At 40.0% G+C, this 14,584-nt stretch overlaps 1 protein-coding gene across 1 annotated transcript in view; it reads left to right on the forward strand.

The window, feature by feature from the left end:
• The window catches only part of ADGRV1 (adhesion G protein-coupled receptor V1), a 366,107-nt gene that overhangs the window by 86,785 nt on the left and 264,738 nt on the right, over positions 1 to 14,584 (forward strand). The window contains exons 39-48 of the mRNA XM_040985862.1: positions 1,115 to 1,208; positions 3,494 to 3,572; positions 3,678 to 3,816; positions 4,385 to 4,526; positions 6,138 to 6,400; positions 9,186 to 9,361; positions 10,009 to 10,133; positions 11,239 to 11,396; positions 11,493 to 11,639; positions 11,921 to 12,028. Coding sequence (XP_040841796.1) covers positions 1,115 to 1,208; positions 3,494 to 3,572; positions 3,678 to 3,816; positions 4,385 to 4,526; positions 6,138 to 6,400; positions 9,186 to 9,361; positions 10,009 to 10,133; positions 11,239 to 11,396; positions 11,493 to 11,639; positions 11,921 to 12,028 — 1,431 coding nt within the window. The remainder of the gene's footprint in view (positions 1 to 1,114; positions 1,209 to 3,493; positions 3,573 to 3,677; positions 3,817 to 4,384; positions 4,527 to 6,137; positions 6,401 to 9,185; positions 9,362 to 10,008; positions 10,134 to 11,238; positions 11,397 to 11,492; positions 11,640 to 11,920; positions 12,029 to 14,584) is intronic.

Raw genomic sequence — 14,584 nt, forward strand, 5'->3', positions numbered from 1 at the left:
TTTCTCTATCTCCCTGGCTCTTTGCAACCATTTCTGCTCCCTAAGTAGCACTGGCTCAGAAAGAAGGCATTTTGACATAAAGGTAAGCCACCCTGGAGAGTGGCATGCTTAGCAAGAAGGAGGCGGCGAGTGACTTGCCAGTAGGGACAAGTGGAGCGCAGTTCTGTGATGTCGCTTTTAACACAAGTTGATGCCTGTATCACTCAGCATCACCTAAAGGCTCTGATGTTCACTTTTGTACTTTTGTTCACATGGAGACTTATCTCCAGTAAACAGAATGAAGACAAAGTGCAGGTTGGTGTGCATGTACTGATGTCACATGTATGTGCATAAATGTAGGAGGGTTCTTCCGAGTTTGAGGAAACCCAACACAAAAAGATGTTTGTATCTTGTGGAAAAATTGTGAAATCCATGCAGTATTTTGCATAATACACATTTCCATGAACTGTGAAAGACCTCATATGTGTGACTTTCAAAAATTTTTTTTACCGTAAGCTTATTTTCTGAAATTGTTTACTATGAGCTGTGTCAATTACTGATTTATGTACTTCTGTATGGCTGTGTGCCTTATGTAGGTTTTCTAATCTTCTTGCTTTGGGAACCTCTTGTACGTTATTGCTATTGTGTGGACCAATGATGAATGACAATTCAGTGCATTCCTTCTAGTCCACGTACGTGATTTTGAAGCAGTAGTACATCTGTCCCAAATAATTGAATTGAGGTCCTCTAATTTGAGTGACACTTAATGGAATTTGGTATTAGGTTTCCCTAATTGTGAAGCCTGTGTGTGTTTTTTTTTAATTCTATCATTTAATCCCTCATTTTAAATGCTGGGTTTTAGGGTAACTTAAAATTTTGTTAACTTTTAAAATGTTAAGGTTGGTGTATTTATGTAGTTGGTGTAAGATGTTCAATAGTATCACTTAAGTGATTTCATGATTGAAAGCTTTCTGCACAAGCAGGTATGTGTTGTCTTTTCTATTAATGTTTTCTTTATGTGAATTTTTATTTTCTACTTGTGTATAATATGTGAAGATAATTCTAAAACCACCTGTGAGTGCTAAGGCAGTTTCTCTGAGGATGATGAAAGGCATTAACAAATGTAATTTTGCAGGATGACATGCCAGAACTAGAAGAGTATTTCCTGGTGAACTTAACTTCTGTTGAACTTATCATGGCTCCGGTAACTTCATTTCCTCCCAGACTTGGTATGATAGGATTTTGTTTTCATTCTTTTGAAATAAGGGAACTTAATCTTTCAATCACACTTTTTGATCTTTGTAAATCTCGGCCGTATATGTCAATATAATGGACTTATAGGTTTAGTTTAGTGATTATCGTAATTTTGTACAATGGATGGCTAAAGACATTAAGAATTATGCTGTGATATTCTTTAAAAGTTTACAACTGTTTTATAACCAAATTCTTAGTCCTTGATTAGTTTTTTGAAAGACATTTTCCTTTAAAACTTAATTAGTGATCTTCATTAGATGTCTGAAGTAAAATTTTTTTCTTCTAAAAAGGTAAACTGAGCTTTTGTTTGGCTGTTTCCTGTGTTCTGTTTTGACCTTTGATCTTTTTTCTCTTCATGCTTTTAGAAAAGACTCAGTTAATTCATTACAGACTAAAAGGTAAAACTTGAACTTTACTATAGATTTTCGTAGTTTCCTTTAAAAATTCATTCCAATGTCCGCATACAGATTTCTATTTGTAGTTTGGACACTGACTGCTGGGAAGTTTTGTTGGAATACTTGGGGGGAAGTTCGTCCAATGGGAGATGGAGGTGAACAGCAGGGAGGGCAGTGCTCTTGCCTCTGGGGTGCAAGGTGCTCTGGGCAGGACACTAATCTGGGTTACAAGAGACGCCTGGCCAAACCCAGGGGGCTTAAAGAATTAGACATTCCTCCTTCACATTTTTCAAATTAAAGATACATTTTATTTGAGACGTAGAGTCGGAACATTTTAGAATCTGCTGATTGACTCCCGAAATGGACACAGTGCCTGAATCTGGGCAAGGTCAAAAAAAAGGAGCCAGGAGCTTCCTCTCGATCTCCCAAGTGAACGCAAGGGCCCAAGCACTTGAATTCCGCCACATCATCAAGGAGATGAATCAGAAGTGAAGTATCCAGGTCTCGAACCAGCTCCCAATTGGGTTGCTGGCCCTGTAGGCAGCAGCTTAACATGCTATCTAACAATGTGGGCCAGCTGCCTTTATTTCTAATGCTTATTGAGACAACTTAAATGCTGCAGGGTAGACATGTAGCCTTGTGATGAAGATAAGATGCCATGTTCCATATCAGAGTACCCAGTTTGATTTCCAGCTTTGGCTCTGGACTCCAGCTTTCTACGGATGTGAAACTTGGGAGGCAGGAGAGAGGATTACAGTGCCTGTGTTCCTGCTAGCTGTGTTGGAGACACAATTGACTTTCTGACACCTGAATCAAATTCCTCCAGCCCACCCTTAATCTTCTGGGGATTTGAAGAATAAATTGATGAATGGGATCTTTGTTTTCTCCCATTTCTTCGGTTTTCAAAAATTTTTTTCCTTAAAATGAAATTTCAACATAGTGGTCTATTTATCATTTTCCAAAGGAATTGGATGAGTTAAATGACTGGGTTACTTCAAAGTATCACTAAGGTATATATTCACATTAGGAAAGCTAGCCAAATACTTCCTGTTTTTTTTATTCTTGGTAGTTAGTTTGAATACTTGACTGTGGGATGTTTCCTAATGCGTCTGTTTCACATGCTTCGGGGGTCAGTTCTGTCCTCACGTCCATGTTCCCACGTTACAGAAGAGGAAGAAACTGTTATATGTCCCAAGCCACACAGCTAGGATGTGGTGGGTAGAGCTGGACTTGAGTGATAAGGCTGAGTTCTAAATCTGTGTGTTAGGATTTGTGCCCATCAGAGTAGATGCTAATTTTATTTTCTCTGTGCATAGTGTTGGTTTCCTTACTCTAAGGAGTCACACTTTACTACTCACTTTTCATCAAGTGTGCTAGGCTAAGGTAGCACCTCTGAAATCAAAGGTAAACGTGGTGTTCAAGAAGCCAACCGTTAACACAGTATTTGCAGATGGATTTGTAGGCACTGATAACATTGAAGCTAGTTTTCAGTCCTGTGTTTTGTCACACTCCTTGCTTTTCTCTATTTTTCTTTCTTTGGTGTTTCTACTTTTTGTAGTAATTCACATTTTCCTCCTGAAATAGTGATGTTGTAGAACAGAGATGCCAAGTATTGTTTGTTAAACTAAGGATTATGGCTTTGTTTCTATTTTGATTCCATGCTAAGTTGATCAAATTTGTACCTATTGGTGGCTCTTGTTAGCAAAAAGTGTTCTTTTCTGGAAACAATCATTTCTCTTTTTTGCCCAGAGATCTCTTAATGATGCCAGAACTGCTCAGGCAATAGGAACTTTATAATCTTAATGGGGCAAGATCTTTTTGGTCACTTATGCTGACAATACAGAAGGTTCTTGTGTGTTTTTCAGATTCAGAAGGTTTGACTGCAGAAATTGTTATTGATGCCAATGATGGTGCCCGAGGTGTTGTCGAATGGCAACATGACAGGTGAGCCTGAGGCTGTGGATGCCCTTTCTGGAATTTGATTCTTTGCTATTTACTAGCAGAGGCTTGTAATGGAGAACAAGGAGTATTCTCTGTACTTTGTTGTAGATTTGAAGTAAATGAAACCCATGGAAGCCTCACGCTGATAGCCCAGAGGAGCAGAGCGGCAGTGGGCCATGTGGCCTTGTTTGCGTACGCCCAGAATTTGGAAGCACAGCTGGGGCTGGATTACATCTTCACCCCAATGGTGGGTCTCACGATTTTATACAGGTGACTTGTACAGGTTATTTTATAGTGCCCACTTGGTTGAGAATTCCGGTGATTTAGATCCTATGTGTTAACTGAAACTGTTACGCTTTCCCACACGGGGGCGGGGGGGGGTTGCCTTCACTCTTGGCAAATAAGATAAGATTAACCATCACTACTATTTTTAAGACTTGTGTATATTCGCTATTTTATGAAATACAAGCTAAGGTGTTGCAGAATTTATACCAGAATTATGTTTTCAGAGTGTCTTAGGCTTCTCAAGAATCTTGTTTATTTCACTCCCTTGTTATAACTTCACTGTAATGCCTAGAGTCATAAAATACTTTCTATTTGCTTTATTCTGCTGTTTATTCCTTAACCAAATGTTGACTTCCTTCTCTACCCTTTTTCACTTTCTACACTGTCTTAAGTAGATCAATCAGAATATAAAGGGGAAGGGAGAGATCCATGGAAATAACTTGTTACACTCACAACCCTGTTGTATTTTTTTCCTAAACATTTGATAAAAGCTGAGATATACTGCTGTCTACTTTTGCCTTCTTAACCAGATTCTTCATTTTGCTGATGGAGAAAGGTACAAAAATGTTGACGTCATGATTCTTAATGATGACATTCCAGAAGGAGATGAAAAATTTCAGCTGATTTTAACTAATCCTTCTCCTGGGCTAGAGCTAGGGGAACATACAGCAGGTAATGGATCATTTCCTGTACAGTATCCTTTTGCCTCCTGCTGGTCTGCTAATATGGGGTCAGTTAGAAGCAACTGGTTCTCTTAGTGGTTTTAAGTGCCTAGAATGAAAGTTTATGATGGTGAGTATTTCAAATTCCCTTGTAGGTGGAACATTGCTTCTAATCTATGTATTATGTATGTGTGTACATAAGTAAAAATTCCTCATTTTTTCAAAATTGTAATACAGTACCATAAGTAAAAATTTCAAGGAAAGGATTACATATATCATTAGCTCCCTCATTGTAGATTTAGTAGCTAGGCTTTGGAGTTTCAGTTCTGCTGATTCCCTGCTTGGCAGATGAAGCAATAAAGGTAGTTCCTACTGTGGCATCTCACAGCCATGCTGGTCCTGTAGACTCAGGGTAAACTGACAGTGCACACAGATTTTATGAACTCGGAATTCTTGACTCGAAACAGTTTATTATTACTCTTGAACACATTGATGTCCTTCTGACGGCTTGTAGAAGGGGAAAACGAGACAAAGGCAAACTGTAGAGCTGGCAGAGTCCTTAGCATGAGTTAGCCCCTTGGTGGGATTGATGAACCCAAGTGCATTTGGAGGGCTGAGTGCTGACTGATTCTTCAGCCATCTGTTTGAGCTAGTGGCTTGGTGTTCCTTGGGATTTTTAAGTAAATTAATGTTTATACTCGGATTTGTCCTATTTGATATGTGTGACAAAAATTCTGGCTTGTAATAGTTTCAAGAAATCAGTGGACTGGTTTTTACTTTTTAGTGGTAGTAAAAATTGGAAAATTCTTCACTGAAGGGTTATAGTTTGAATTGTTATGGTTTGATGGTATTCTTCTTGCATTTTCTTAGCTGACAGTCATGTTGCCTAGAACAAAGGGATGGTGCTAACTCATGCTTTCTGTTCCTTGGTTATGTGTGTTCCTTGCTAATAGGCCCAGGACACTGTGGAATGGGAGCCATGAGAACAGGCATCCTTGTCTCACTTGTGTTTTTAGAGGGATGGCTTCTAAGATTTCAGTATTGTTCGATTTTTTGCTTTTGCTCTATGACCAATATTGCTTCATCCTGCTTAGCAAGATGCTTTTTATTCCCAGACGACTGGGTGTTTACTTTCTTTAAAGCTTTATTTGAAAGGCAGAGTTGCACAGGGAGGGAGTGATGTATACTCAGGGAACTTGTTCCATCCACTGGCTTATAGCCCAAATGGCCTAAACCAGGAACTTGTTTTGGGATCTTATGTGGGTGCAGAGCCCAAGCACCTAGGCCTTCTTCCACTGTTTTCACAGTTGTATAGGCAGGAAGCCAGAATGAAAGTGCAGCAACTGCGACTCTAACCAACATCTCTGTGGGATTCTGGGTGTCGGGAAGAGGCTCAACTAACTACTCAACTACTCTATAACGGTGACTCCATGCCGGAGTGTGTATGTCATGAGTGAATATAGTTTATTAAGTGTTCTTAAATTGCTGCAGTTTCTAAAGTGAGCTCAGAATTCTCTGTTGGTAAGAGTTAGCCAAGTTTCCAGTAAAATAGGCATACACAGCCTTTATAGCATGTGCAACCCTTTCTTTTCAGTTGATGCTTAAATGTTTCTTTTGACAGCCTTAATTACTGTCCTTGCCAATGATGATGGACCAGGAGTACTATCATTTAACAACACGGAGCACTTCTTCCTAAGAGAGCCAACAGCATTGCATGTGCAGGAGAGTGTGGCGGTGCTATATGTCCTGCGGGAACCTGCCCAGGGATTGTTTGGCACGGTGACTGTTCAGTTCCTGGTGACAGGAGTGAATTCCTCAATGGAGTCCACAGATCTGACTCCTTCCAAAGGCTATATCGTTCTGGAAGAGGGTGTTAGATTCAAGGTATGGTAAGAATCTTTCATGAGAACTGGAGATGGTTTCTACTGTCTCTTAAAAATTTATTTGAAAGGCAGAGTTAGAGGTAGACATTCTGTCTACCAGTTCTATTCCTAGATGGCCACTGAGCTGGGGCCGGGCCAGGCCGAAGCAAGGTCTCCCCTGTGAGTGACAGAAGCCCAACACTTTGACTGTCATCTGCTGTTTTCCCATGTGCATTAACAGGGAGCTGAATTGAAAATGGAGCACCTGGGACTTGAACTGATGCTTGTTGTAGGATGCCATTGTCACATAGTGGCTTAACATGCTATGTTATGATATTGGCCCCAATTTCTAGTATTTATAAAATTTTCTCTGAGGAACACCCTAGATGATACAAAGTTAAAAAAAAAAGGGGGGGGGGCATGCAGCATAGTGGCTTAGCAGGGTAATTATTTTCCTGTAAGTGGTGGCATCCCATATGGGTGTTGGTTTGAGTCCTAGCTACTCAACCTCTGATACAGCTCTCTTGCTTGTGGCCTTCGTAGTAGAGCATGGCCAAGTCTGTGGGCCTCTACACCTACGTTGGAGATGAAAGAAGCTCCTAGTATTGGGTCAATTTCTGTATCTGCTCCAGTTTTTGTGGCCACCTGGGGGATGAACCAACAGATGGAAGAACTCTCTGCTCTGTAAGGTCTGCCTTTCTAATACCAAAAACCAAACAAACCTCCTACGAAAACCAAAAACCAAACCAAAAAAAAAAAAAAAAAACAAAAAAAACAAAACCCAAAAAAACAAAAAACCCCCACCAAAAACCAAATAGCCCACATCCCCATCTCAGCATTTTCCATGCGTAGATGGGAAGTGAAATACTGATTAAATTGTCACATGCCAACTGTGTGGCTGTGGGGCATGCAAGTGCACAAATTTGTAGTTGTACTTAAGTAATAGAAGTTTTTTTAAATTGTCTTTGAAAAGGACTCAGTTGAAGGGAGTGTTAACAGAAAAAGAGGGAAATCACAAGAGAAGTCTCTCTGTGTCAGCTGGTTAATTCCCCAGTTGGCCACCAGGACTGTAACAGTTGCCTGGAGGTCCATTCATGTCTCCCATGTGGGTGACAAGGCTCAAGCACTTGGAGCATCTTCTGCTTTCCCAGGCAGATGAACAGACAACAAAGCAACTGGGACTCCAAGCAGAGCTCTCTTAGGGGATCCAAGCCTGGCAAGCAGCAGCTTAGCTTGGCTCAGCAAGAGTATTGGATTCTGTTGTTGATTTAAAATACATTCGTGGCTTATTATTTAAGAGTTTACCAAAAAAGGGTAATTGAAAATGATATGAAAATAGAAGTGAATTTTTGTGCAAAAAGGTTTGGAAAGCCATGCAGTTTCTTTAGAGCATATAGTTTCCAGGAATCTGGGGAGGAACCTTACATATTGTCTATGAAAAATAAGCTATTATCTATAAAAATGTCCTGCCACTCTTCACACTTGGTAATTCCAGTAATTCCTTGTCACCACAATTTAGTTGTGTCCGATTTAGGTGCTTGACTCCAAATGCCTATTTATACACAGGAGTATCTCTTTACAGGAAACATCCTGTATTTGAGATTAATCATGAATGTTGCCTAAAAAGAGAAACTGATCTTCTAAACCTTTCTTTACTGTGAATTTGCTGCTCCTGTTACTAAAGCTTACTTTTAAAAAAAGCAGTTCAAAGTAGCTAGTTTTATTAACTTGAGACATTTTTAAAGCCAGATGTATAAAATATAACAAATGCCTTTAAAGCTTTTCATTGCAAACATTCCATTCAGTAACTAGACACTTTAATAATGGTAAGTTTGTATGAATGTTTTCAGTTTTTGAATGAGTATTTTCGTGTTCCATTTTATGCTTTTGAAAATTTACAGCCTTCAATGGGTTTGTACAAAATGCAAATTTGAAGTATTTTATGAATTTGTCATTGCTACAGTCATGTTTTGTATTTTAACTTTGTATATCTTTAGTGTTTTGATTTTTCTCCCTAAACTTGTGTGATGCAAGAATTGACAACTTAAAAATGTTAGAGTAAATTGAAAATTTTAAACCTACAGAGCTATCCTGGCTGCCTGTGGAGGTTTTGTGAAGCATGAACAGTAAAATGCATAGAACTAGAAATGTGCAGTTTTGTAGCCTTGATGGCACACACCTGCAATTTGATGTATGTCTTCAGCATCCAGAACTTTCTCCTGTACCTGAGCCTACCCATGACCAGAGGAAATTTTGCCCTGTGTGATTTCTGTCTGAAGACCCCTTGTGCTGCTGTGTAAGCTTCATTTCAGCAGAATCATGCTTGGTGTAGCCATGTATATCTGGCTTCTGGCACTCAATTTCCAGATTCTCTGGCTGCACGCCCCTGTGGTTGATGGAGTTTCACTGCTGGGGCTCCTTGCACTAGGCATGCTTTACCTTGTCTGTCTGTGCTCCTGTTGATGAACTTCGGTGTGTCGTCCTAGTTAGCAACTACACCAGCTTCTTGACAAACTGGAGTGAGACAAGCAAAAGTGTATATCCAGTATGACATGAAACATTTCCAAAAATGAAGACAGATTTAATTTTAATTAGTGCTCTTATCAGTACTGTAAAGATTTTTAGACACCCTCACAGCATTAAAAAAAAAAAAAACCAGCAGTAGCACAATCAACTGCCCTATTCTGGGATCTGTATTGAATTAAGATATTTCCCAGACATTTTGTCACATGTATTTAGTGAATTTTCTATGTGTCTATCACAAAAATGGTGACTCTAGTAATTTTACCTTCTGATTTCACTTGCAGGCTCTTCATATATCTGCCATACTAGACTCAGAACCAGAAATGGATGAGCATTTTGTATGCACCTTGTTGAATCCAACTGGTGGTGCCAGGCTAGGGGAACGTGTTCAGACCCGGATAACTGTTTTGCAGAACCAAGCTCCTTTGGGACTCTTTGGCATCTTGGCAGTCGAAAACAGGTGTTGTTTGTGTACAAGGAGCCTTCTGCTTCTGTAGCAGAGCAGGGACCACTTCCTGGCATAGGAAAGCAGAAGGGAGAGGGTTTGTGATCCCATTACGAGATGCTTGTAGTGAGAACTCAGATTCAGAGAACATCGAAATACCAAACCTCGTATCTGTGGTATGATTGGGGTGCATATTAAAGTGATACTGTCAGCTAACTGCCTGCACTGTTGTGCATTTTTGAAATAAAAGCAAGGCATGATGGAATTTATACTTGGTTGCTAAATCGAATAACTTAAATATAAGAGTTGATAAAATTTCCTCGGAAAGCTGACAGATGTTTATTTTGTATGTCTTAAATATTTCAATGGTTCTAATTTTTTAATATGCTAAGGATTTCTCATTTTTTCACTAAAATATTTGACATCCATGTAATGAATTTGAATTATAGACTCTTAGTATTTTTTTAGGATCATAGTATCCAAGCATTTCATTTGTGCTTTTGGAAGATGTTCATAAATACTTTGGTGCCTGTGGATGCAACATCAGTGAATCTCATCTTTTCTAAATTAAAGTGTATTAAGTAGGTCATAGTAACATACATTTTAGGTATGTAGAAATTACACCGTTTGTGTGCTTACCACAACCTTCTCTTCCGTTTTAGAGCCACCTCTATGGACGTAGAGGAAGCCAACAGGACTGTGTATTTAAACGTGTCACGTACCAATGGCATTGACTTGGCCGTGAGTGTGGAGTGGGAGACAGTATCTGAAACAGCTTTTGGCATGAGTATGTTCTGTTGCATCTAGATTTACATTTTGTTTGTCTTGCAGATTCATTGAAAATGGGGGACAGATACCCAAATCCTTTCATGCACCCAGATAAATATTGTCAGTCATATGATATGCATAGTGCTGAACTTAATGGAGCTCCAAATTAGGGATAATAGAAATGAACCAAATAAGTAAAAAAAAAAAAAAATCAATGTATGTTAAGCTATAAGAAGTGTTTAAAGGGGAAATACTTCTAAGTGATATTCATGCTTGAACTCAGATCAAATCATGAGTGGGCATTAATTACACAAATAACTGAATAGAAAGAGCTTTCAAATGGGAAAATTTGAAGGTAAAATAATTTCAGGTTAACAGTGTAATTAAAAACTAACATACAGCTTGTTTCCATATAGCATTGTATAACTTCTCTTACACTATTTTCACCATCTTCATGAAAGTTGGCACAGGCTCTTGCTCCATCACCCACTGTCTTCCCAAGCACATTACGGGGAAGCTGGATGGGAAGTGTAGCAGTCAGGTCTCAGTGCTTACATGGGATGTCAGTGTCTCGAGTGGTGGCCAGAACTACTGTGCCACCACACTGGCTCCGATGTTGCAGTATGCCTCTCTATTCCTGAATGCAAGGACTCCCGGTGAAACTAATACACCTGAAGGTTACTAGGTTTTCTACCATTCCTTCACCCACACTTAAAGCGCAGAATATTGAACTTGTGACTGTTGCTGAAGGACTATACTGTTGTAATAATATGGGGGAGTCATAGTGTCAGGGGATGGGGAATCCCTGTACCTACAAAATTGTGTCATAGGAAGAAATAGCAAATATGAAGGGAAAACGTACGGTTAGTATGTATTTGAGAATATCCATTGGAAAGTGTACAGCGGAAAGTAGTGCATTAGCACTTGTTGTTTGAAGTTGCCATGTTTTGTTATAACTTCTAACTTTTCTCTGCTATCTCTGTCGCAGGCCTGTGCTCTTGTGCATAAACTCACTGTGGGCAGATCTTCATTGTAGTAACCAACCTTTTCACTAACAGTAAATCAGAACAGGTTTTGGAAGGGAATATCCAATAGTGAATCACATTGATGCGTGTGTTTTCCAGGGGGAATGCATGCTGTGCTTTCTGTATTTCAAAGTTTTCTAGAAGATTCGGCATCTGGCTGGTGTTTCTTTGATTTGCATGAGTCAGCATATGGCATCATGTTGCAGAAATCATCCGTCGCTCTTTACCGCTGGCAAGGGGTTTTCATTCCAGTTGAGGTAAACATTGCTTGTTTGATGGTACAGTAGACACAACGTGCAGATAAACTTTGGATGCATTGTGACTTACTGTTTTTTTTTTTGTTTGTTTTCTAGGATTTAGATATAAAAAATGCCAAAACATGTGAGGCCTTCAGCATTGGTGCTTCCCCGTACATTGTGATCACTCAGGAAGAAGGGAGCGAGGAAAAGCCTTCCATTAACAATGTGTATACGTTCACACCTGCATTCAGATTACTGCTGGTAAAAATATTTCCTTGTTTTTCATGGATGGCAAAACTAAAATGAGATTCAGACTTGGAAGACTGAGCAAAGTGAATGTTAGTAAATGTTGTAGATATTAAGATATGTTGGTCAACTTAGTTTTTTAAACTCATGAATGCTTTCATTTGCATGTTTTTACCTTCATCTCTTAAAATGACATTTAAAAAAATGGGAATAGAATTTTAAAAGTCTTGAACTTTAGATACCATTCAGTGTTGTCCATAGTTCAAGTCAGTTTAATTCTTGTATCTCTTTTGCAGGTACAAACAATCATTGTTGCAGAAAGTTCTGAAGTTAGATATTTTACTTTGCAAAATCAACATTATTTAATTGTTGCAAGTCAAAGAGAAGATTCTGAATTAACGCAGGTTTGATTTCTTTCCATTTTAATACTGTATTTGGGTATTGAGGATCAGATCAATGGGATTAGTATAAAAAGATACTTTACTTGTGCTAAAGTAGTAAAGGACAATGCAAATATTGATTAGTCATTATTGTAAAAATTGATTTCATAGTAAGGCAGAATTTCGGGGAGAAAAGGGAAGAATCACAAGTATTCCGTGCGCTGGTTGATTACCTAAGTGTCCAGGAGGGCAGGGGCTGGGCTGGGCTGAGCTGGGACGGGGCCAGGAGCTTTACCTAGGTCTGCCACATGGGGCAGCAGGTGCATCAGCAGGGTGCTAGATGGGAAGTAGGGTGGCCTGGGTGTGAACTGGTACTCATAAGGGCTGCTGATGTTGTTGGCAGTAGCTTAACTCAATGCCGCCATGCTGGCCCCAGTTAATTTTTTTTTTTTGCCAACAGAGTTCTGAATGATATATTGTCTTAAAGAGCTGGAGCACATGTCATGCTAAGTCATGAACATTTAATTGGAGTTGAATCGAGTTGTAAAATGTTATGGAAGAAAATCACAAGTAGACAGATGGTCTCATTAAAATTTCATGATTAACATTGCAAAGTGAACATTCAGCATCATCCAAAAGATGGCATATTTCTTTAGCAAACTAGGTGTTGTCGTCTCAGTGGTACTTACTTGACATATTTTGTTCCTTCTTGGATTTAAGTATAGGTTCATAGCCTCATTGTTAGTCAATGACATTGAGAGGAAGACTACCAGGAAGGAATTATTTACTTTGCCTATGCCAGATTTAAAAACTGGCTTGTGGGGCCCGGCACAATAGCATAGTGGTTAAAGTCCTCGCCTTGAACGCGCTGGGATCCCATATGGGCACCAGTTCGTATCACGGCAGACCCGCTTCCCATCCTGTTCCCTGCTAGTGGTCTGGGAAAGCAGTCAAGGATGGGCCAAAGCTTTGGGACCCTGCACCTTGGTGGGAGACCTGGAAGAAGCTCCTGGCTCCTGGCAGCAGATTGGCTCAGCTCCAGCAGTTGCGGCCACTTGGGGAGTGAATCAGTAGATGGAAGATCTTTGTCTCTCTTCCTCTCTGTGTATCTGCCTCTCCAATAAAAATAAAGAAATCTTTCAAAAAAAAATCTGGCTTGCAACATGGTCATAACTCCGTGTGAAGGATGGAGGAAGTCTTTCTTATAAAAGCCAGTCCTCACATACTCCTTCTGCCTTCATAAGCCTGGATGTTTCTTTCAATTTCAATCACTTTGTTGCCTACTTTAAGTATGAATCTCTCCCAAATTGCATCTCTTTCTTATTTCTGTTTCATGTCTACTCTCCACAAGTTAATCTTGAAAGAATTCATCTAGCTGTTTTGATTTTTTTTTTTTTAAATATTGATCATTTGAAAGGTAGACACTTGGAAAGAGTCGGAAGTCTCCCCTTTGCTTGTTGACTGAATTCCCACAAGAGCTGAGCAGAGCCAGCATAGTCAGGGCCAGAGCTGGATCAGGTCTCCCTTGTGAGTGGCAGGGCCCAGCTACATGAGGCATCTGCTGTTGCAGCTGACGGTGCACATGAGCACGAAGCTGGAATAGGGAGCAGAACTGGGACTTGAGGCCAGGCGCGGTGATAGCGGATGTGGGTATCCCAAAGTGGCAGTTTTGGATGCTAAGTTCCTTTACATAACTTGTCTGTATTTTCACAAACTTGGGAATGGACACTCAATTACCAGACCCAATGGGTCTTTTTCTGGCATTATCATGTATTACATGCCATCAGCAGGTGACAGTCATGGCTCTTGGAATTTAAACCATGTCTCGGTTTCTGAGACACTATTCAAATACTTCTGTCTCTGTGACCTTTTTAATCTCTTGTCAATTCCTCCACCCTTTGCTGAATTTAGATATCTTAGAATTCACTTTCAGACCACATTTCCTGTTTTCTTTTAATTCCAGGTAATTTCATCAATCCTGTGGTTTTAAATGTTAGCTTGAAATGTCTTTCAAATCACAGCTATACCACTGCAAAGTTTAGCTGTACACACGCCTATTGATCTGTCCACTTTAGTGTCTTTGTCTAGCTATGTATTTGCAAGAGTGAGCAGGCTGGCTCACATGTGCTGGTTCATTTCCTCCGCGCCCCTGTTCCAACCCCATCCCCCACCCCGCCTTGAATTCTGACAATTACCAGGGCTGGTCTAGAGTCAAAGCTGTGAGTCAGACTCAGTTCAGATCTCCCAGGTGGATAGCAGGGGAACAACTGTTTGAGCCGCCACTGTTTCCTCCCAGGGTGGACATTGGCAGGACTCTGGAGTTAAGAGCAGGAACTTAAACTTGTATCTGCTGTGATACGAGAAACAGGTATCTTCGGTGCTAAGCTAAATGCCTGTTTCAGCTGTATCACTTGCCCTGAATTAAACGTGTCTTGTTCTGTAAAACTTCTGGCTTTGATACTTGCTTTTTTTTCTCAGGAAATATCAACCCTAGAAACGCCACTGCTTATGAATCCATTCTGGGGTGCATGTCGCTGGATTACTCTTTCTTCCTGTGCATGCAGCCTGTCACTGGTTCAG

The sequence above is a fragment of the Ochotona curzoniae genome, unplaced genomic scaffold (genome assembly GCF_017591425.1).
Source record: "Ochotona curzoniae isolate NIBS_2020 unplaced genomic scaffold, NIBS_Ocur_1.0 contig_4501, whole genome shotgun sequence".
In the NCBI taxonomy this organism is placed as follows: domain Eukaryota; kingdom Metazoa; phylum Chordata; class Mammalia; order Lagomorpha; family Ochotonidae; genus Ochotona; species Ochotona curzoniae.